The 21,186-nt window shown below is 48.3% G+C and overlaps 1 protein-coding gene across 3 annotated transcripts in view; it reads right to left on the minus strand.

The window, feature by feature from the left end:
• Nucleotides 1–21,186, minus strand: part of tmem68 (transmembrane protein 68) — a 151,093-nt gene that overhangs the window by 8,266 nt on the left and 121,641 nt on the right. For all 3 annotated transcript variants that reach the window (XM_056292926.1, XM_056292925.1, XM_056292927.1), the window contains exons 6-8: nucleotides 12,232–12,425; nucleotides 10,064–10,124; nucleotides 9,361–9,500 (exon numbers count right to left, since the gene is read on the minus strand). In XM_056292926.1, the coding sequence (XP_056148901.1) occupies nucleotides 9,361–9,500; nucleotides 10,064–10,124; nucleotides 12,232–12,425 (395 nt within the window). The remainder of the gene's footprint in view (nucleotides 1–9,360; nucleotides 9,501–10,063; nucleotides 10,125–12,231; nucleotides 12,426–21,186) is intronic.

Here is a 21,186-nt window from a genome sequence, read left to right on the forward strand (position 1 = left end):
GCAAATTATTAAACAAAATGGCAACTCCACTTCCTTTGTTATGTATCTGGTTTCGCTTATACAACTGAAGTTGGCAGGAGTTGACTCAATAAGAACAGTTGCACTGTTATATTTGTTTAACCAAGTTTCAGTTACAAACATAAAATTGAGATTGTGCTTGATGAGAAAATCACTGATTAAAAATGTTTGTCCTGCCAAAGACCTGATGTTTAGCAATGCTAAATTTAGCGCGTTAAGAGTATTATCTGCACAATTTTATGAGAAAGGCTGTGGCTTCTGACATACAACTGGAGTCGGATTAGATGAAGTAGCTGTGCACTTTGAGACCAGTTCCTCCTGAAACTGGTCAAAACAGGAATTGCTGACTTTGGGGTTGCTCCTTGCTGTCCATGGTGGGCTGTACCAGCAACAGAGAGTCCATACCCAGAAAGCAGCGGGAGACATGAGCTGAAGGGGGGCGGGGTAAGGACCTAGTTGGTCCTAGTAGTCAGCATGCTAACCGCGGGGAGCTTGCCCTTGGTTTGTTTGTATAAGCGGGGACTTTTTGTGTTGCATAATATCTCGTCAACCCCTTTTATCTGCATCCTTAGCTTGTGTGAGATACACTATATGTACAAAAGTATTGGGACACACTTCTTAATCATTGAATTCAGGTGTTTCATTCAGACCCATTGCCACAGGTTTATAAAATCAAGCAGCTAGCCATGCAGTCTGCATTTACAAACATTTGTGAAAGAATCGGTCGTTCTGAAGAGCTCAGTGAATTCAAGTGTGTTACTGTCATAGGATGCCACCTTTGCAATATGTCAGTTTGTGAAATTTCTTCCCTGCTAGATATTCCACAGTCAACTGTAAGTGATATTATTGAAAAGTAGAAGTGTTTAGGAACAACAGCAACTCAGCCATAAATTGACAGGCCATGTAAAGTCGCACAGCGGGATCAACGAGTGCTGAGGCGCATAGTGCGTAAAAGTCGCCAACGCTCTGTTAACTCAATAACTGCAGCGTTCCAAACGTTCTCTGGCATTAACATCGGCACAAAAACTGTGTGCCAGGAGCTTCATGGAATGGGCTTCCATGGCCGAGCAGCTGCATGCAAGCCTTACATCACCAAGCACAATGCCAAGCGTCGGATGGAGTGGTGTAAAGCAAGCTGCCACTGGACTCTGGAGCAGTGGAAACGTGTTCTGTGGAGTGATGAATCATGCTTCTCTGTCTGGCAGTCTGATGGACGAGTCTGGGTGTGGCAGATGCCAGGAGAACATTACCTGCCTGACTGCATTGTGCCAACTGTAAAGTTTGGTGGAGGAGAGATAATGGTGTGGGGTTGTTTTTCAGGGGGTGGGCTCAGCCCCTTACTTCCAGTGAAGGGAAAACTTAATGCTTCAGCATACCAATACATTTTGGACAATTCTATGCTTCCAACTTTGTGAGAAGAGTTTGGGGAGGGCCCTTTTCTGTTCCAGCATGACTGTGCCCCAGTGCACAAAGCAAGGCTCATGAAGACATGGTTAGGTGAGTTTGGTGTGGAAGAACTTGACAGGCCCACACAGAGGCCTGGAGAGGTGGATGTATGCACTGGAGAGAAGCAGTGAATGAGAGGGAGGACAGCGGAATGGTGATGACGCAAGGAGTAGAGCTGATGAAGGCATACGAGTTTAAATACTTGGGATCAACTGTCCAAAGTAATGGGGAGTGCAGAAGAGAAGTGAAGAAGAGAGTGCATACAGGGTGGAGTGGGTGGAGAAGAGTGTCAGGAGTGATTTTTAACAGAATGGTACCAGCAAGAGATAAAGATGGTTGTGAAACCAGTGATGTTATGGTTTGGAGACAGTGGCACTGATGAAAAGACAGAAAGTGGTGCTGGAGGTGGCAGGTTCGGAGACAAAGCAAGAGAGGCATGATTGAGGTGGTTTGTACATGTATGGAGGAGAGATGCTGGGTATATTGGGAGAAGAATGCTGAATATGGAGCTGCCAGGGAAGAGGAAAAGAGAAACGCCAAAGAGGAGGTTTATGGATGTGGTGAGAGAGGACATGCACATGGCTGGTGTGACAGAGGAAGATGCAGAGGACAGGAAGAGATGGAAACGGATGATTTGCTGTGGCGACCCCTAACGGGAGAAGCCGAAAGTAGTAGTAGTAGTAGTAGTCTGTTAAGAAGAAAAAAAGGCAAGGCGCCCTCCTCTCAGCGACTTGCATATTGGTTAGTGGACTGCATCAAAACTGTCTATGAAGCAGCTGGGCATGTCATTTCGGATGGTTTGCAGGTGCACTCCACCCATCATGGTTGGTATTAACAGCTCTTTTTCATGGATTCCAGGTCCAAGATACCTGTAAAGCAGCTTCTTTGTCTACACATTGGTATTACATGTTGGACATGGCTGCAGGCTCTTATTCTTAGTGTGTGCTAGTCGCTGCACACTGCACAACATGACTATGTGGGACTGACTATTTAGTCATTGTATATACATCTGCATATATCTGTTGCAGCCTTGGTGATGCCATACATTCTCTTTTGGAGCTCACATGTTCTCCTGCTTTTCGAAGTGACTGTTAGTGCATGCCAGGCCTGTACTTTGCATACATGTCATTGGTTGTCTAAAAATTCGTCTAAAATTGTCTAATAATTGGTATATATAATTGGTATATATATGATGTGCCTACAGGGCCCAATTATTAGGGTTCAATGGGCTGATGTGAATACTGTTTTGGGGTTCAAGGAGTTGACATGCGCATGCGTGGGTGCCAACAGATGGCAGCCCTTCAGGTATCTGTTGACTCATAGAACCATAGTTACAAACCCACGGTGTCCAACATTTTATGTTGTAAAAGAGATCTTAGATCAATGATGAGCCTCCCCGATTAAATAAGGGTTTGAACCCTACAATCAAATCAATCAATCAAAATTCAAATGAAATTATCAATTTGTAGGCAAGATTTTCTCTGATGAGGTAATGCTGTGCTGTTCTCCTGAGCAAGTTCACATTTGCAGTGCTTGTAGACCATCAAATTTTCTGTACGTTTTAGTTGGAAATAGTCCAAAATTTGTACGGTTTCAGTCATTTTCTGGTCCCTGTCACTTCTTTTTTTTCATGTTTGCTTCATTTCCTGCACTGTGTCGTGGATGTACAACAGTAATGACTGTCTGGGCACTGTCTGAGCACCTCACTGCCGATGTGATGGCTCTTCATGTCAAGGCACTTCTCACATCTTTACACATGCATAAAGATGTGAAACACATTTTTGAAGTAGTAATTACAATCACTGAGCTTTTGTAATTACGTTATTCAATTAATGATGTAATCCCTAATCGTACTATGTGTTTTACCCAAACAAAAAGAGAAAGCACAGGTTTTCTCACTCGAAGCGACACACACTGTCATGTGTCTCATTTTTTTGTTTACATTATCACCTGGACAGTTTTTTGTCTACTTTATCATCTTGGCAGTTTTTTGTTTACTTTATCACCAGGGCAGTTTTTTGTTTACTTTATCATCTGGGCAGTTTTTTTGTTGTTGTTTACTTTATCACCAGGGTGTGGCAGGGTGAGGAAAAACACGGCAGACGAAGGCGAGTTTGATGTTTATTCCTCAATTCCAGAAACCAAAACTACAGCAGGAACAACCCTGCACCAGCAAGCCCGGGAACGTAAACCACGCCCCCAGCTCACAGTCCTGCTGGGTGAGAGGCATAGCCCCTAGTGTCCGCCACACAGCCCCCCTCCCCCCCGAACACCCAGAAGGGACTCCTGGAAAGAAAATTAGTGTCTCACTGGAGGCTTAAGCAGCCTGCCATAACGGCTGCGCCGTCCCTCAGCCGAAACAGTAGGTGAAACACAGTCCAAAGCCGGCTGAGAAGCAGAACGCTGAACCCGTGAAGACACTGCCGGGGTCCTGGAAGGAGGACGACCCCGACGGGGAACATGGGCCGGAAACACAACTTCGCCTGCCACCCTGTGCGGCGGTTTAAGCCTATCACGCTTGATAGGCTTAAACCCATATCCAGCACAAAACCCTTAGGACCCGTCTCAAGAACCCGAAATGGGCCATCGTATGGGGGTTGGAGGGGCGAGCGGTGAGCGTCATGCCGTACAAAAACAAAACGAGCCGACATGAGCTCCGCAGGCACGAACAACCGCGGAAAACAGTGGTGAACGGGGCCTGGAACCCAAGTGCTGTCGGACAAAAAAGGATAAACGGCTGGACGGGGTTGAGGAGCGGAACTCCCAGGCAAAAATTCCCCAGGGACGCGGAGCGGCTGACCGAGCACCAGCTCAGCGGGCGAAGCGTCGAGGTCCTCCTTAGGAGCCGAACGAAACCCGAGCATAACCCAAGGTAAACGATCCACCCAGTTACCATTCGAGAGCGCAGCGCGCAGCGCTGCCTTGAGCAACCGGTGAAAACATTCACACAAGCCATTAGCCTGAGGGTGATACGCGGTAGTGCGGTGTACCTGCACATCCAAGGATCGCGCAAGTGCCGACCAGAGCTCTGACACGAACTGGGGGCCCCTGTCTGATGTGATATCTGACAGAGTGCCAAAACGGGCGACCCAGGAGGAAAGAAAAGTGCGTGCAACATCCGAGGATGTTGTGGAGGACAGAGGGACAGCCTCTGGCCACCTGGTGGTCTGATCTACCATTGTGAGCAGGTGCGTAAAACCCTGTGAAGAAGGTAGAGGGCCCACCAGGTCCACATGCACGTGGTCAAAACGTCTGGCCGGGATCGGAAACGGTTCGAGGGGCGACTTAGTGTGCTGGTGGACCTTAGCGCGCTGGCACGCTACACATGCAGCTGCCCATCCCTTGACGTCCTTGCGGAGGCCAGGCCAGACGAACTTGGAACCGACCAACTTCACCGACGCCCGAACTCCAGGGTGTGAGAGGGAGTGAATCGAATCGAAAACTCGACGGCGCCAGGCCACTGGAACAACGGGGCGGGGACGGCCGGTGGAGACATTGCAGAGGAGGGCAGGACTGCCTTCCTGCATCACAGCGTCCTCTAGCTTGAGGCCGGTACGCGTTGACCTAAGGGCAAGGACGTCCGAGTCGCTGGGCTGGTCGGCAGCCATAGCGGAGAAATCCACACCGAGGTGCACAGGACACACAAGCACACGCGACAGACAATCAGCAACAGGGTTGGACTTCCCGGCCACATGCTGAATGTCCGTTGTGAACTCGGAGATTGCCGCTAGGTGGCGCTGCTGACGAGCAGACCACGGCTCAATCATCTTGGACATGGCGAAAATCAGCGGTTTATGATCCACATAAGCCGTGAATGGGCGACCCTCCAGCAGGAAGCGGAAATGCCGGGTTTCAAGGTGCAGTGCCAGCAACTCCCGGTCAAAAACGCTGTACTTGCGCTCGCTATCTCGCAGTTTGCAGCAAAAAAATGCGAGTGGCTGCCACGCATTCGCCACACGCTGTTCAACCACAGCCCCCACGGCTATGTCAGACGCATCGGTTGTTAAAGCTATGGACGCCGTGGGTGTGGGATGGGCGAGGAGGGCAGCGTTAGCCAGGGCGCACTTAGCTCCGTCAAAGGCCAGGATCCGTTCGGGAGTCCAGTCGACAGGGTCGTTAGCCTTCTTAAGCCGCAGGGCTTCGTAAAGTGGCTGAAGGAGGTGGGCAGCGCGAGGGAAGAAACGGTTATAGAAATTCACCATGCCTAAGAATTCCTGCAATGCCTTAACAGAGACTGGGCGGGGAAATTCCGCCACCGCTTGCACCTTAGAAGGCAATGCGACCGCGCCTTGCGGCGAAATGCGGTGACCCAAGAAGTCAATCACCGACAGTCCAAACTGGCACTTGGCCGGGTTGACTATCAGGCCATGTTCGTCCAGACGACGGAAAACCTGTTTCAGGTGCGCCAGGTGCTCTTCAGCTGACGGACTGGCAACTAATATGTCGTCGAGATAAACGAACACGAAATCCAGGTCACGCAACACCGAGTCCATCAGCCTCTGAAAGGTTTGCGCTGCCCCCTTCAAGCCAAATGGCATGCGCATGAACTCAAAAAGCCCAAATGGGGTGATCACTGTGGTCTTGGGCACGTCCTCTGCGCGCACGGGAACCTGATGATAGCCGCGCACCAGGTCCACCTTAGAGAAAATAGTGGTACCTGCCAGGCGTATGGAAAAGCCATGTATGTGTGGGATGGGATAGCGGTCATTGGCGGTGACGTTGTTCAGGCGGCGAAAGTCGCCGCAAGGCCGCCACGACCCATCTGCCTTGGGCACCATGTGAAGCGGCGAGGCCCACGGGCTGTTGGAACGCCTCACTATACCCAGACGCTCCATGATGGCGAACTCCTCCTTAGCTGTAATCAATTTTACCGCGTCGAGGCGCCGCGCGCGCGCAAAAACTGGCGGTCCCACAGTGGGAATGAAATGTTCTACCCCGTGTTTAGTAACCGCGGTCGAAAAGGCAGGTGTAGTCACCGATGGAAAATCCTGCAGCAAACTCTGAAAAACATCCCCTAATGCTAAAAAGTTAGCGTGTGTTAACGGCCCGGCTCCCCCTGTCTCGCACGGAAAAGTGGGGAAAGACACAGCACAATTAAACGGCGGTTTGCAACATCAACCAGCAGACCATTAGCACACAGAAAATTAGCGCCGATAATAGGAACAGTAATGGCGGCGACTACAAAGTCCCACTCAAAATGGCGCCCGTGGAAGCAAACAGTCACCAACCTTGTGCCAAACGTCGCAATGGACGAACCGTTAGCTGCACTTAACTGTGGGCCGCCTCCTTCGGCCGACCTGTCTGTCTTAGCTGGAGGGAGTAGGCTCTTTTGCGAGCCTGAGTCCACCAGAAACCGTCTTCCTGACATCGTGTCCTTAATGAAGAGCAGCTCACTACGTCCACCAGCGCCCACAGCTGCTACTGAGCGCTGCCCTGGAGTTTCCCGGCGCCTCAAATGTGCACGGAGGGACGCGGCGCCTCGCCTTGCCGCAGAACCGCTGGTGGAAGAAACAGAGGCCGCTCCCGCGCCGTCTCCGGGCAGTCACTGCAGCCACCACTGCCGGGTCCGCGTCCTCCGACGCCGGCTGCAGAGGCTCCGATGCCACACTCTGCACAGAGAACTGTCTGGTAGCCAGCAGGACCCGATGGGCCTCCTCAGCCAAACCTTGGCAGTCACCAGCGGCCAGACACGGGGAGTTAGCCAAAGCCGCGCGCACAGGAGACGGAAGCTGGCGCAGGAAAACGTGCGGGAAAAGGAATCCACCTTCGTCCGAGCCTAGCAGCGGCAGGATATTGTCCATGAGATCCACAGCCGTCCCGTCGCCCAAACCGGATAGGGGAAGGATTCTATCTGCCCTCTCTGCGGCAGATAGGCTGTACCTCCGGAGCAGAAGATGTTTGAGGGCGACGTATTTATCGTGTTGCGGAGGGGCGCGCAACAGCTGCATGGCCCGGCGTGTGGACTGCTGGTCCAGCGTAGCGATGACCAAATAGTATCTGGAGTCGTCCGCGGAGATTCCACGCAGGTGGAACAGTGCCTCGACATGCTGGAACCACAAAGCCGGGTTGCTCTGCCAGAACTCTGGGAGCTTCACAGCCGCGGCGAGAACGGCCGGCTGTGAGAGTTGGGGCGGCGTGGCCGAAGTGGATTCACACTCCTCTTCTGCTCCAAACATGTTCAATTCAGTGTCACCAATGTGGCAGGATGGGGAAAAACACAGCAGACGAAGGCGAGTTTGCTGTTTATTCCTCAACTCCAAAAACCAAAACTGCAGCAGGGACAACCCTGCACCAGCAAGCCCGGGAACGTAAACCACGCCCCCAGCTCACAGTCCTGCTGGGTGAGAGGCATAGCCCCTAGTGTCCGCCACAAGGGCAGTTTTTTGTTTACTTTATCATCTGGGCAGTTTTTTTGTTGTTGTTTACTTTATCACCTGGGGAGTTTTTTGCTTACTTTATCATCTGGGAAGTTTTTTTGTTGTTGTTTACTTTATCACAAGTGCAGTTTTTTGTTTACTTTATCACCGGGCAGTTTTGTTTTTTTTCCTGTTTACTTTATCAACTGGACAGTTTTTTGTTGACTATATCACCAGGGCAGTGTTTTGTTTACTTTATCACCTGGGCAGTTTTTTGTTTACTTTATCATTTGGGCAGTTTTTTTGTTGTTGTTTACTTTATCACCAGGGCAGTTTTTTGTTTACTTTATCATCTGGGCAGTTTTTTTGTTGTTTACTTTATCACCTGGGCACTTTTTTGCTTACTTTATCATCTGGGCAGTTTTGTTGTTGTTGTTTACTTTATCACCAGGGCAGTTTTTTTGTTTACTTTATCATCTGGGCAGTTTTTTTTGTTTACTTTATCAACTGGGCAGTTTTTTGTTTACTATATCAGCAGGGCAGTTTTTTGTTTACTTTAACATCTGGGCAGTTTTTTTGTTTATCATCTGGGGTTCATCATATTAGACCAATTAAACATGAGGTGAATAGAACAGTAACGTGCCAGTGTTAGCCAACTAAACTCTCTGGGTAGGCTTTTGAATGTCTGGGGTATAGAGTTCTACTACACCACTGTCACCTTCACCCCCCCCCCCCAACACCATTATCATAGTCCTGTTGCTCTCTCAACCCAATGTTTTGCCTATTTCAAAATGTGAGTACCTGGAGGCTATATAAAGAGTGCTTCGTTACTCTTTAATGAATACCTTGTTCTTAGATACCAAACCCTATTTTTGACATCACAGGTTTAATTTTCATAGTGGTAATTTCATTATCATATTTATGGTATAGCAGATTTCACACTTCAAGTCAAGTCTATTGGTATAGACCAAAATCACAAGGTAGTCCTGATAGCCTTTACAGTAAGTGCAATATACAACACCACCTATACATAGATCCTCAACTCAGATGAAGAAAACCTCCACAAGAAAACCTTATCAAAGAAAAAAAAGTCATTCAATAGGCTACAACTAATATTCAACTTGTCATTCAAATCTTGTCAATAAGTAATAATCTGTTATAAAAAAAATATTTTAATTACATAAAAATGAATCAAGTGTCTGGTAATTTGAGGAGCTTACAACCTGACTTTAGGCCATCTTTTAACATCTGGGTCAAGAGCAGTCAAATGTGAGAGTGCATTAACCATTTAAAACTTCAGAAGAAAAACACTGTTGTTCTTGTGAGCATAGACTTGCATACCCTTACAATTACCTTATTTTGTCCTACATGCACCATCCAAACAAATAAAAAGCTAATTTTAATGCACTGAAAATAATGCATGCCATGTAAATGTGGCTACGAAGATTATTGAATGATTGAACATTAAGCAATTTCTGCTTAGTACACATTTTTACTAACATCATAATTCTCAGCAGGGAAATTATGGCGTCTTACTTACTTTCTCTGCTAGCTCAGCAGCATCCATATTAGCATCGTAAAGGATGGGGTCACCCAAGTAGGTACGGAATTTTACTGGGAAGCCACCATAAACTGGAGCTACGGGCAGGCGAAACTTCTCATACACCCAACGAAAGAACTCTGAAAAGAAGGCCGAAAAGAGAAACAGACAAAGGGAAACTATGACAATCAGTTGTGAAGCCACATCAAATCCTTTAGCAGTTGTCACATGGCCTCCGACTCACTACCAGTTGATGGGATACGCACATCAGATTATTCAGAGTATAATAATAATCTGCATTGTTTGAATATGACTTCCAGTACATCCAAGTTCTTTTGAAACCAAGTCTGTGTTTTGAATTTGAAAAGCAGGTTTGGGTGAAAGACAATTATTGCACTGTGGCTGTCACATAAATAACTAAGAACCTTTGTTGAAGGACCTGACTGCAGACATTCAGGCATACTTTAGGAAAAATGGAAAATCAGTCACCAAAAGTTTGTTTCACATAAAAGTTGTTTTATCCACCACAGTCGGAAAGAAAACCAGTTTAAACCAGTTGTGTGATGTGTGCTTCAGTTTTTCAGTGCCTATAACAATACTCATGGTCTCCACAAGGCTTTGTAAAATACCAAATCAAACACTAGTAGATACCCAGTTGTGGGACTTCTTCAGGTCTTCTTTTAAATGTCAATGCCACACTTACTGAGTGTTCCCAGTGACCGGAAGCCCTCGCGGACATTCTGAGTAAACATTGGAATTATTGGCTGAAAAAGAGGAAAACAAGATATGACAGGGATGTGAGAAAAATAGGATTTGAAAAAAGACACACCGTGTTAAAGAAACTATAGAAAAATGTAAAAAAAACACCATTCTCTAAAGCCATCACAAAAAGAAAATGAAGATTCTGTAAAGAAAAGAAGGAATTACAAATACCAAAAAAAACAAAAAAAACCCAGCTAAGTTGCTGAAAACAGAAAATATAAAACACAAATTCCAATAGTGAAATAATATAGCTCTGTACTTCACATTATGACAAGTACAGAAGGCTCTTAAAAGCAAATTTTTGTCCGCAATACTCAAGATGTAGAAGTAATGTTGGTTAACGTTACCAATTAACTGGCCAAAAACATTTGAGGTTTTATAATAATAATAAAAATAACAACAACAACAATGATAATAATAATAATAACCATTATTTATAAAGCACATTTCAAAACAGTTACAAAGTGCTTTACAATAAAAACAGAACAAATTTTAAATACAATAGATTAAAACAAACTAAAAGCCCTAAAAAATAAACACATTATAAAACACAAAGGGAGCAAAACACAAAGTCAAAAATTAAAAAGAATTGACATGAAATTAAAACAAATAAAATCAGGTAAAATAAGCAGGCAGGTCAGATATAATCAGGCTATGATTTCCTGTGAAAATACGTTTTAAGAAGACACTGACTCAGACAGCCTTGTTTCCTCAGGAAGGTTATTCCAGAGCCTCGGGGCCCTGATGGCAAAGACTCTGTCCCCTTTAGTTCTCAGCCTGGACTCAGGAAGAGACAGAAGACCTCTCTGCCCTGATGGCAAGGCTCTGTCCCCTTTAGTTCTCAGCCTGGACTCAGGAAGAGACAGAAGACCTCTCTGCCCTGATGGCAAGGCTCTGTCCCCTTTAGTTCTCAGCCTGGACTCAGGAAGAGACAGAAGACCTCTCTGCCCTGATGGCAAAGACTCTGTCCCCTTTAGTTCTCAGCCTGGACTCAGGAAGAGACAGAAGACCTCTGCCCGAGGATGTCAAACTACGCAAAGGTTCATAAGGGATTAAAAGATTCATCCATCCATCCATTATCGTAATCGCTTATCCTGCTCTCAGGGTCGTGGGGATCCTGGAGCCTATTCCAGCAGTCATTGGGCAGCAGGCGGGGAGAAAACCTGGACAGCCCGCCAGGCCATCACAGGGCCAACACACACACACACACACACACACACACACACACACACACACACACACACACACACACACACACATTCATTCCTAGGGACAATTTAGTCTGCCAAGTCACCTGACCTACATGTCTTTGGACTGTGAGAGGAAACCGCAGCCCCCGGAGGAAACCCACACAGACACAGGGAGAACATGCAAACTCCACACTGAGGGCGACCCGGGATGACCCACCAAGGTTGGACTACCCCGGGGCTCGAACACAGGACCTTAAGAGCTAAAATATAATCTGGAGCAGGTCATGAGGAACTTTAAAGGTTATCAACAAGAACTTAAAATCAACCCTAAAACAAACAGAGAAGCCGAAACAGCTGTGATGTGGTCATGCCTCATAGTTCTGGTTAAAAACCTGGTAGCTGAGTTCTGTACTGTCTGTAGTCATTTCAACGTTTTCTTTTTTTCATTAAGACAAGAGAAAAGGCTGTTGAAATACTAAGGTGTGCGGAGATAAAAGCGCCATTAAATTTAAAATAGACCTTTAATCACCTTTAGCAAAAGCAAAAGGTGATTAAAAACACGATTGGACAAGCTTGTTGTTCAAAACATAAATTGCTATCAAACCAGACACCAAGACTTCTGTCAAAAGAGTTGATACGTTGCGAAAAGTAACCAGTTTATGCCATATTTATTTTGTGATATGCTGGGACCCAGTAACAAGGCTGTGTGTTTTATTAGAAATGAGCTGGAGAAAATGTTTCACCATTCAGTTTTTTACACCAGTCAGCCAGTCCTGCAGAGAACTCAGCATACTTTACAGGGAGGTACAACTGTGTGTCAGCTGCATAACAATGACAAAAAACACCATGTCTGTGGATGGTATCATCCAAGGAAAGCATATCAAACCAGTGACCACTGACAAAAACGAAAGTAGCATACCACTTGTGAGTCGATGGCCACCTGTGCAAAGCCTTTTCGTTTGCCCCAAAGTAGAGGATAGGTCTCATCACTGAACAGGGCTTCCCGGACCCCTCCTGGTGAGATGCCCAACAGATGGCCACTCTTCAGGGCCCGTACACACTCTTCCTGGGGCCCATGGATTACACTAAACACCTCTAGCAGCAGTTTAAAACCTGCATATGCCCAGATAGAATAGAATAGAAGAAAGCAGAAGAACAGAGGTGAAAGAAACGTTATAATGAAAGAGAGAAGGGCATGAAAAGAAATTAAATTAGTTATTTCTGTTTTCTTTTATCGCATCACTTTTGATAACAGGATCACATACGTATGAACTTTCTCATACACAAATCTGAATTAGAGATGCACCAGTCCCCCTTGGTTGAGGCTGATACAAAGTCTCAATATGAAACTATATTAAAATATTAACCTATTATTTTGGTAAAGAAAAGCAGTTTGGTGTATAATAGCACAATTGTTTTACACTTAACATTTGATCGATATATAAACAAATAAAAAAAATCATGAATACTGCAAAGCACGGGTGTGACTAGGTCCAGGCTATTGAGCTAAAGCCCCCAAAGCTTTTTCTAAAGTCCCGGATCTTTTTTCCTTGTATCCTTTTGCCCCCCACCCCCGCTAAAATTAAACTACATTAACATAGCTTTATCAAAGTGAAATTTATCATATAAATTCATAAGATTTCTGCATCCTATCCCACCCTCATGTTCTGTCTGCATTCACGCATCATACTTCCGGGGAGGAGATTAGAAAAGGAGACTGAGCAAGCAGGATTTGTAGCAGAGCAAAGGTAATGTTATAGAGCAGGGTTCCCCAATTAAGTTTTCCCCAAGGGTCAAATCATGTCATGCATGTCAGGCGAGGGGCTTTTTTTTCTTTTTTTGATTTTGTGTGGTACAGTGGCCCAGTGGGTAGCACTGTTGCCTCACAGCAAGAAGGTCCTAGGTTCAAACCCCAGCTCATCCCAGGTTCTTTCTGTGTGGAGTTTGCATGTTCTCCCCGTGTCTGTGTGGGTTTCCTCCAGGAGCTCCGGTTTCCTCCCATCATCAAATACATGCATGTTACAAGGCAATGGAAAGAGAACTGGAGTTGGACCCGGGTGCTGCACCACAGCTGCCCACTGCTCCTAAACAATAGGATGGGTTAAATGCAGAAAACCAATTTCATTGTAACTGCACAACTGTACAATAACAAAAATAAATTGGCTTTCTCTTTCTTTCTTTCTGGCTTTCTTTAAAACGTCCAGGTTGTTGTTATTATTATTTTTTTTCCCATTGTGCCGGCAAAAGTTGTTTTATGTGCAGATGCTGTTGATGCTATTACAATTATTGGCATTATCACTATTTTAGTATCATAATTTTTATTATTATTACTATTATTATTATTAACCCAGCCACTGAGAATGCAAAAGCCAGTGCATTCTTAGTGCCAGCCCAAAGCCCAGTTAAATGGGGAGGGTTGCGTCAGGAAGGGCATCTGATGTAAAACCTTTGCGAGTATACGGATCATAATCAGATTTCCATACTGGATCGGTCGACACCCGGATTACCAACAACTAGCACCAATACTGTTGGCCAGCAGGGTGCTGGTGGAAACTATGCTACTGTTGGGTGAAGAAGGATGAGGGGGAAGGCATGTCCAGAGGCAGCAGGAGAGGAGGAAGGGTAGGAGTGTGGAGGTGAGAGTCGGAACTTTGAATGTTGACACTATGACTGGTAAAGGGAGAGAGCTGGCTGATATGATGGAAAGAAGAAAGATAGGCATACTGTGTATGCAAGAGACCAGGTGGAAGGGGAGTAAGGCCAAGAGCATCGGAGGTGGGTTCAAACTCTTCTACCATGGTGTGAATGGGAAGATAAATGGGGCAGGGGTAATTCTGAAGGTAGAGTATGTCAAGAGTGTGCTGGAGGTGAAGAGAGTGTCAGACAGAGTGATGAGTATGAAGCTGGAAATCGAAGGTGTATTGATGAATTTTATCATTGCATATGCCCCACAAGTTGGGTGTGAGATGAAAGAGAAAAAAAGAATTCTGGAGTGAGTTGGATGAAGTGGTGGAGAGGGTACCCAAGAAGGAGATTTTGGTGATTGGAGCGGACTTCAATGGGCATGTTGGTGAAGGGAACAGAAGTGATGAGGAGGTGATGGGAAGGTATGGTGTCAAGGAGAGGAATGTGGAAGGACAGATGGTGTCGGATTTTGTGAAAAGGATGGAAATGGCTGTGGTGAATACATATTTCAAGAAGAGGGAGCGGTCATGGGTGTGTGATCTGGGTCATCGGGGCTCGCCCATCCCCATCCCCTGATTGTTGTTTCAGTTCACCTGTGCTCATGTGCTTGAGTGACACTGATTGCCCGGCTTCACGCACCTGTTCCCGTGTCCGATTATCTATGCGGTTCCTGCCCCGTCCTGTGCACCTGTGCCCAATCTACCTCCCCTTTCTCCGACTGGTGGTACAGTTCCTGCCCTGTCCTGTGCCCAATACCCCTGATTGCCCCCCCTAGGTATATATGCCCCGTTGTTTCTTGAGCTCCTGGTCTGATCGTCTCACAGACTCTCACACACTCACATAGACACTCACAGAGACTCTTGGTTGCTGGATGCACCATGTCATGTTGTGAGTTTTCCCCTCTGTCTGTTCCTGCTGTCTGTTCCTGTAATGTAAGTTCGTCTGCCTTATTAAAGCTTTGTTCAAGCCCAGCCTGTCCTTGCTGTATGCATCTGGGTCCTCTCCCTGCTCTCACAGTGACAGTACGGCCAGACCAAGTATGGACCCAGTGAATGGTTCAATGTGCTGGAGACAACATAGGCTGAGGCGGGTGTCTGGTGTGAATGGCCTCCGGCTGGGGGTTATCGGGCTTGCTAGCCAGCAGCCTGTCTCCCAGTCTGCTGGCTCTGGCCCCGCTAGCCGCCAGCCTGTCTACTGCCTGGTAAACAACCAGTCAATGGGTGGTGCCGAGCTGGCGCCAGCCCTAAATCCATTCTGGGTAGCCTGCCTGGCCAGGGGAGGTCCCCGTAGTCTCCGCCGGACCCATGTTCCCTGGCAGCCGGCTGACGTCCTGTCTGTCTACCAGCCGCTGGCCAATGCCTTCCACCTGTTTCTGTTTGGCTGGCCACCTCAGCCGACCTGTCAGCCTAAGCTGCCCAGTGCCTCAGATGCTAAGCTGCCCAGCGCCCCAGAGCCTAAGCTGCCCAGAGCCCCAGAGCCTAAGCTGCCCAGCGCTCCTGAGTCTCGGCTGCCCAGCGCCCCTGAGTCTCAGCCACCCAGCATCTTCCTATTCCAGAATGGTCAGTCTGTTTATGTGCCGTTGGCCATCCCGGCCAATGTGCGGTCTATTTCCAAGCCGTCGGCTGTCTTTGCTGACGTGTGGTCTGTTCCTGAGCTGTCAGCCACCAAAGCCGACGTGCGGTCTGCCGTCGGCCGCCCCTGCTGACGACCAGTCTCCTCCCCCGAGCGGTCCGGCTGCCTCCGAAGCCTGCTCCCCGAGCAGTCAAGCCGCCTCCGAAGCCTGCTTCCTGAGTGGTTACCGGGCCGCCTCCAAAGCCTGCTCCCCAAGAGGCTGCCGGGCCACCTCCAAAGCCTGCTCCCCAAGTGGCTGCTGCGCCGCCTCCGAAGCCTGCCCCCTGAGCGGCTGCCGTCCCGCCGCCTCTGAAGCGTGGTCCACAAGCAGCCACGCCGCTGCCTCTGAAGCCTGGTCCCCAAGCAGCCGTGCCACCACCGCCGAAGTGTGGTCCCGAAGCGGTTGCGCCGCCGCCTCCAAAGTCTGGTCTCTGAGTGGTGGCGTCGCCGACTCCGAAGTCTGGTTCCCGAGTGACCTCCGAAGTGTGTTCCCGTGCGGCCATCACACCGCCTCCAAAGTGTGTTCCCCATGCAGCCATCACGCCGCCTCTGAGGTGTGTTCCCCGTGCGGCCGTCACGGCGCTTCCGAAGTGTGTTCCCCAAGTGGCAGACATGCCGCCTCTGACGTCTGTTCCCCGTGCAGCCGTCGTGCTGCGTCGGCCCTGCCTGCGTCGCCGGCCTCCAGAGCAGCGATCCTGCCTGCGTCGCTGGTCTCCAGAGTGGCGGTGTTGCCTGCGTCACCAGCCTCCAGAGTGGCAGGCCTCCAGAGCGGTGGTCTTGCCTGCATCGCCAGCCTCCGGGTCATCCATCTGCCTGTCCGCCACAGCTGCTCAGCCTTTCGGTCCTGCATCCTCGTCGTCCTCCAGAGCTGCTCTGCCCTTCAGTCCTGCATCCTGGTTGTCCTCCAGAGCTGCTCTGCCCTTTGGTCCTGCATCCTGGTCGTCCTCCAGAGCTGCTCTGCCCTTCAGTCTTGCATCCTGGTTGTCATCCAGATCAGTTCCATCCATCAGTCCAGCCCTCAGGCCATCCGCCTGAGATCCCTGGCCAAATGTATCTTCTCCCAGACTCCCTCTGTCCGTCCTGCTTGGTGCTCATGGTCTGTTCATTTGGGACGTCTGGAATCCGTCCCTTGGGGGGAGGGGGGTCCTGTCATGGGTATGGGTGTGTGAGCTGAGTCATCATGGCTCGCCCAACCCCATCCCCTGATTGTTGTTTCAGTTCAGCTGCGCCCGTGTACCTGAGTGACCCTGATTGCCAGGCTATGCACACCTGTTCCCTTTTCCGATTGGCTGTCCGGTTCCTGCCCCATCCTGCACACCTGTGCCCAATCTCCCTCCCCTTTCTCTTATTGGCAGTATGGTTCCTGCCCTCCTGCCCTGTCCTGTGCACCCAATCTCCCTGATCCCCCCCCCCCAGGTATATATTCCCCTTGGTTTCTCGGGCTCCTGGTCAGATTATCTCAGACTCTCAGACACTCACAGATACTCTTGGTTGCCGGATGCGCAACGTCATGTTGTGAGCTTTCCCCTCTGTTTGTACCCGCCGTCTGTTCCTGTAACGTAAGGTCGTTTGCCTTATTAAAACTTTGTTCAAGCCCAGCCTGTCCTTGCTGTCTGCATTTGGGTCTTCTCCCTGCTCTCACCATGACAGGAAGAACACAGGGTGATATATAAGAGTGGAGGAAAGTGCACACAGGTGGACTATATCTTATGTAGAAGGCACGATCTGAAAGGGATTGGAGACTGCAAGGTGGTGACAGGGCAGAATGTAACTAGCCAGCATCAGATAGTGGTCTCTAGGATGACTTTGGAGACAAAGAAGAGGAAGAGAGTGAAGGCAGAGCCAAGGATCAAATGGTGGAAGTTGAAGAAAGAAGACTGTTGAATAGAGTTCAGGGAAGAGTTAAGACAGGCATTGGGTGGTAATGAAGAGTTGCTGGATGTCTGAGCAACCACTGCAGAAATAGTGAGCGGGACAGCTAGGAAGGTACTTGGTGTGTCATCAGGACAGAGGAAGGAAAGCAAGTAGACTTGGTGGTGGAATGCGGAAGTACAGCAAAGTATACAGAGGAAGAGGTTAGCAAAGAAGAAGTGGGAGAGTTAGAGAGATGAAGAAAGTAGACAAGAGTACAAAGAGATGCAGCATAAAGCGACGAGAGAGGTGACAAAGGCAAAGGCAAATGATTATGGTGAGTTGGATGAGAGGTTAGACATTAAGCAAGGGAAAAATGACTTGTACCAACTGGCTAGATAGAGGGACCAATGTTAGGGCTTAGGCGAACGTGCGGACCCAAGGAGGCAGGAGACAGTGCAGTGGTGCTAAAACGGGTTTATTCGTCTTAGCCAAAAGGTCGGCAACAGAAAAAGGCAGGAGGCGGTGACTGAAGGCAGGCTGGCGCCTTCCCGGGATCTGGGCTGAAGCAACAAGGTCCTGGATCTGGAAATGGCAAGGGGGAGAGTTTGGTCAAGAAACAAACAAACAAACGGCGAGAACGCTTTCTCGGGAAACTTCTTCTGGATAGGGTATGCAGACACTACCGATGAGACGGAATTATCTGGCAAAGTGGTGAAGACTGAACCAGGCTTTTATGGAGGAGAGGTGGGTAATTGCACATGGGGATCAGGTGTGCCTTGCTGCACTCAGCCCAGAAGTAGATCAGCCACGCCTCCATGTCGCAGCCCATCCTGCAGGTACTCAGAGAGAGGAGGGGGAAACACTCAGACCATAACAGTACCCCCCCCCCCCCCAATGGACGCCTCCTGGCGTCCTACCAGGCTTGTCTGGGAATCTGTTATAAAAATCAGTCAAAAGGTCAGGATCCAGAATCAGGGAGCGTGAGATCCAAGAGCGCTCCTCAGGGCTGTACCCCCCCCCCCCCAGTCTACCAGATATTGGTAGCCGCGGCCCCGCCTGCGGACATCCAGGATGCAGTTGACAGTGAAGGCCGGGTGGCCATCGATGAGACGGGGGAGAGGAGGGGGGTCGGCCGGAGGGTTCAGCGGACTGTCGGTAACCGGTTTCAAGAGGGAAACATGGAAGACGGGGTGTACCTTGAGTGCTGCGGGGAGCCTCAGTTTGATGGCACCAGGGTTCACGATGCGCTCCACCATGTAAGGGCCAATGTACCTAGGAGCCATCTTTCGAGACTCCGTCTGGAGGGGAAGGTCCCGAGAGGCAAGCCAGACCTGTTGGCCCACCTTGTACTCCGGGGCAGGGGTTCGGTGTCGGTCAGCGATCCGTTGATTCCGGGCAGCAGTTCTGAGTAGTGCGGACCTGGCTTCACGCCACACTCGATGAGCTCGGCGGAAGTGGGCCTGGACTGATGGGACTGCCACCTCTGTTTCCCGGCTGGGGAATAGTGGAGGTTGGAAGGCATTAGTGACCATAAATGGAGACATACCGGTGGTTAATCGCTGCAGATTGTCCATGATTTGTCGAAGGGTGGAATCGTGCTGACCCACCCCTGCGCCTTGAGTCTCCAGGGCTCTTCTCAGATGTTCCGTCTCTGCTGGGTCCATCTTGGCCAGATTATTCTGTTAGGGCTTGGGCGAACGCGCGGACCCAAGGAGGCAGGAGACAGTGCAGTGGTGCTAAAACGGGTTTATTCGTCGTAGCCAAAAGGTCAGCAACATAAAAAGGCAGGAGGCGGTGACTGAAGGCAGGCTGGTGCCTTCCCGGGATCTGGGCTGAAGCAACGAGGTCCTGGATCTGGAAATGGCAAGGGGGAGAGTTTGGTCAAGAAACAAACAAACAAACAGCGCAAACGCTTTCTCAGGAAACTTCTTCTGGATAGGGTACGCAGGCACTACCGATGAGACGGAATTATCTGGCAAAGTGGTGAAGACTGAACCAGGCTTTTATGGAGGAGAGGTGGGTAATTGCACATGGGGATCAGGTGTGCCTTGCTGCACTCAGCCCAGAAGTAGGTCAGCCACGCCTCCATGTCGCAGCCCATCCTGCAGGTACTCAGAGAGAGGAGGGGGAAACACTCAGACCATAACAACCAAACTCGGAAGGGTGTTCAGCAAGTACGGGTAATCAAAGATAGAGATGGTAATGTGCTGACACGCGTGGAGTGTGTGTGGAGAGGTCGGATGGAGTACTTTGAGGGGCTGATGAATGAAGAAAATGAGAGAGAGGGAGAGAGAGAGAGAGAGAGAGAGAGAGAGAGAGAGAGAGAGAGAGAGAGAGAGAGAGAGAGAGAGAGAGAGAGAGAGAGAGAGAGAGAGAGAGAAGGTTAGATGATGTGGAGATAGTGAATTAGGAAGTGCGGTGGATTAGCAAGGAGGAAGTGAGGGCAGCTATGAAGAGGATGAAGAGTGGAAAGGTGGTTGATCCTAAGTACTTGAATTCGCTAAAGTCTGGGGCATCTTCTCCTCCTAAGGTCAAACCTGGACTTTCTACTTGCTTATTTATACACAGGTACTCAGTCTTTGCTCTGCTGATCTTTTGTCCTCTGATCTCTAGCGCTACTTTCTCATCTACAAGATCTCTCTCCAAACTTTCCTCATGCTCCAGATTGGCTCTTTCTTAAGATGTTCTCTTAGGCTGTCCATCAGTATCACAAACAGGAAAGGGCTCAACGCGGATCCTTGATGCAGTTTTACCTTTATCTCAAACTCACTTGTTATTCCCACTGCACATTGCATTACAGTCTTACAGTTCCTGTACATATACTGAAATATGCTGATGTAATTATCTGCCTCTTGCTTTGCTCTCAGGCAATACCACAACTCCTTTCGTGGTAGTCTATCATATGCCTTCTCCAAATCAATAAATACACGGTGCAATTATTTCTGTCATTCAATGTATTTTTCAGCTAAGGTCCTGAGTGCAGCCCTGTGATGCCTGACAGCCTGTCCAGGGTGTCTCCCTGCCTGCCGGCCAATGACTGCTGGGATAGGCTCCAGCATCCCCGTGACTCTGAGAACAGGGTAAGCAGTTTGGATGATAATGGATGATGATGATGGTCTGAGTGCAAATATCGCATATGTTCATCTTCCAAGCATGAATCCAAATTGTTCTTTCCTTTTAGTCACTTCCTCCCTAAGTTTCACTTCAATCACTCTTTCCCATAACTTTATTATATGTCCCATCAATTTTATCCCTCTGCAGTTGTTTCAGACAGATTTTAAATAATTGGGTATTAAATAATTGGTATGTGACCCCTAACTTTGAGGACCTTATCAAGCAAAACTATTTTCCACTATTTAATAAGATTAAGGAGGACCCATAACTCTGGTCTCTGTTAGCAATGTATTTTTTTCCCGAAGAACTGATGTTATTAAAATGAGATAACACTTTATAATAACTACACATTATGAAGCATTAGTTAAGTATTAGTAACTACTGAATTCATAATTTGTTATTATAAAATGTTACCTAAAATGAATATATTATCACAATATATGGTCTTGAACGGTGAATGCTAGCTCAGTTAGCTGCTGCTGCTTTCTGGATCTCTGTTGATTTTTGCAATGTCATTGTTTGTACTATTCTTTTAGCCAAATGAACAGTAGCTCATTCTGCTGACAATTTTTTTTTTTATAAATTTATTTCTGATTTTTCCCTTTTTTCT

Source organism: Lampris incognitus, chromosome 14 (assembly GCF_029633865.1).
Source record: "Lampris incognitus isolate fLamInc1 chromosome 14, fLamInc1.hap2, whole genome shotgun sequence".
Taxonomy (NCBI): Eukaryota; Metazoa; Chordata; class Actinopteri; order Lampriformes; family Lampridae; genus Lampris; species Lampris incognitus.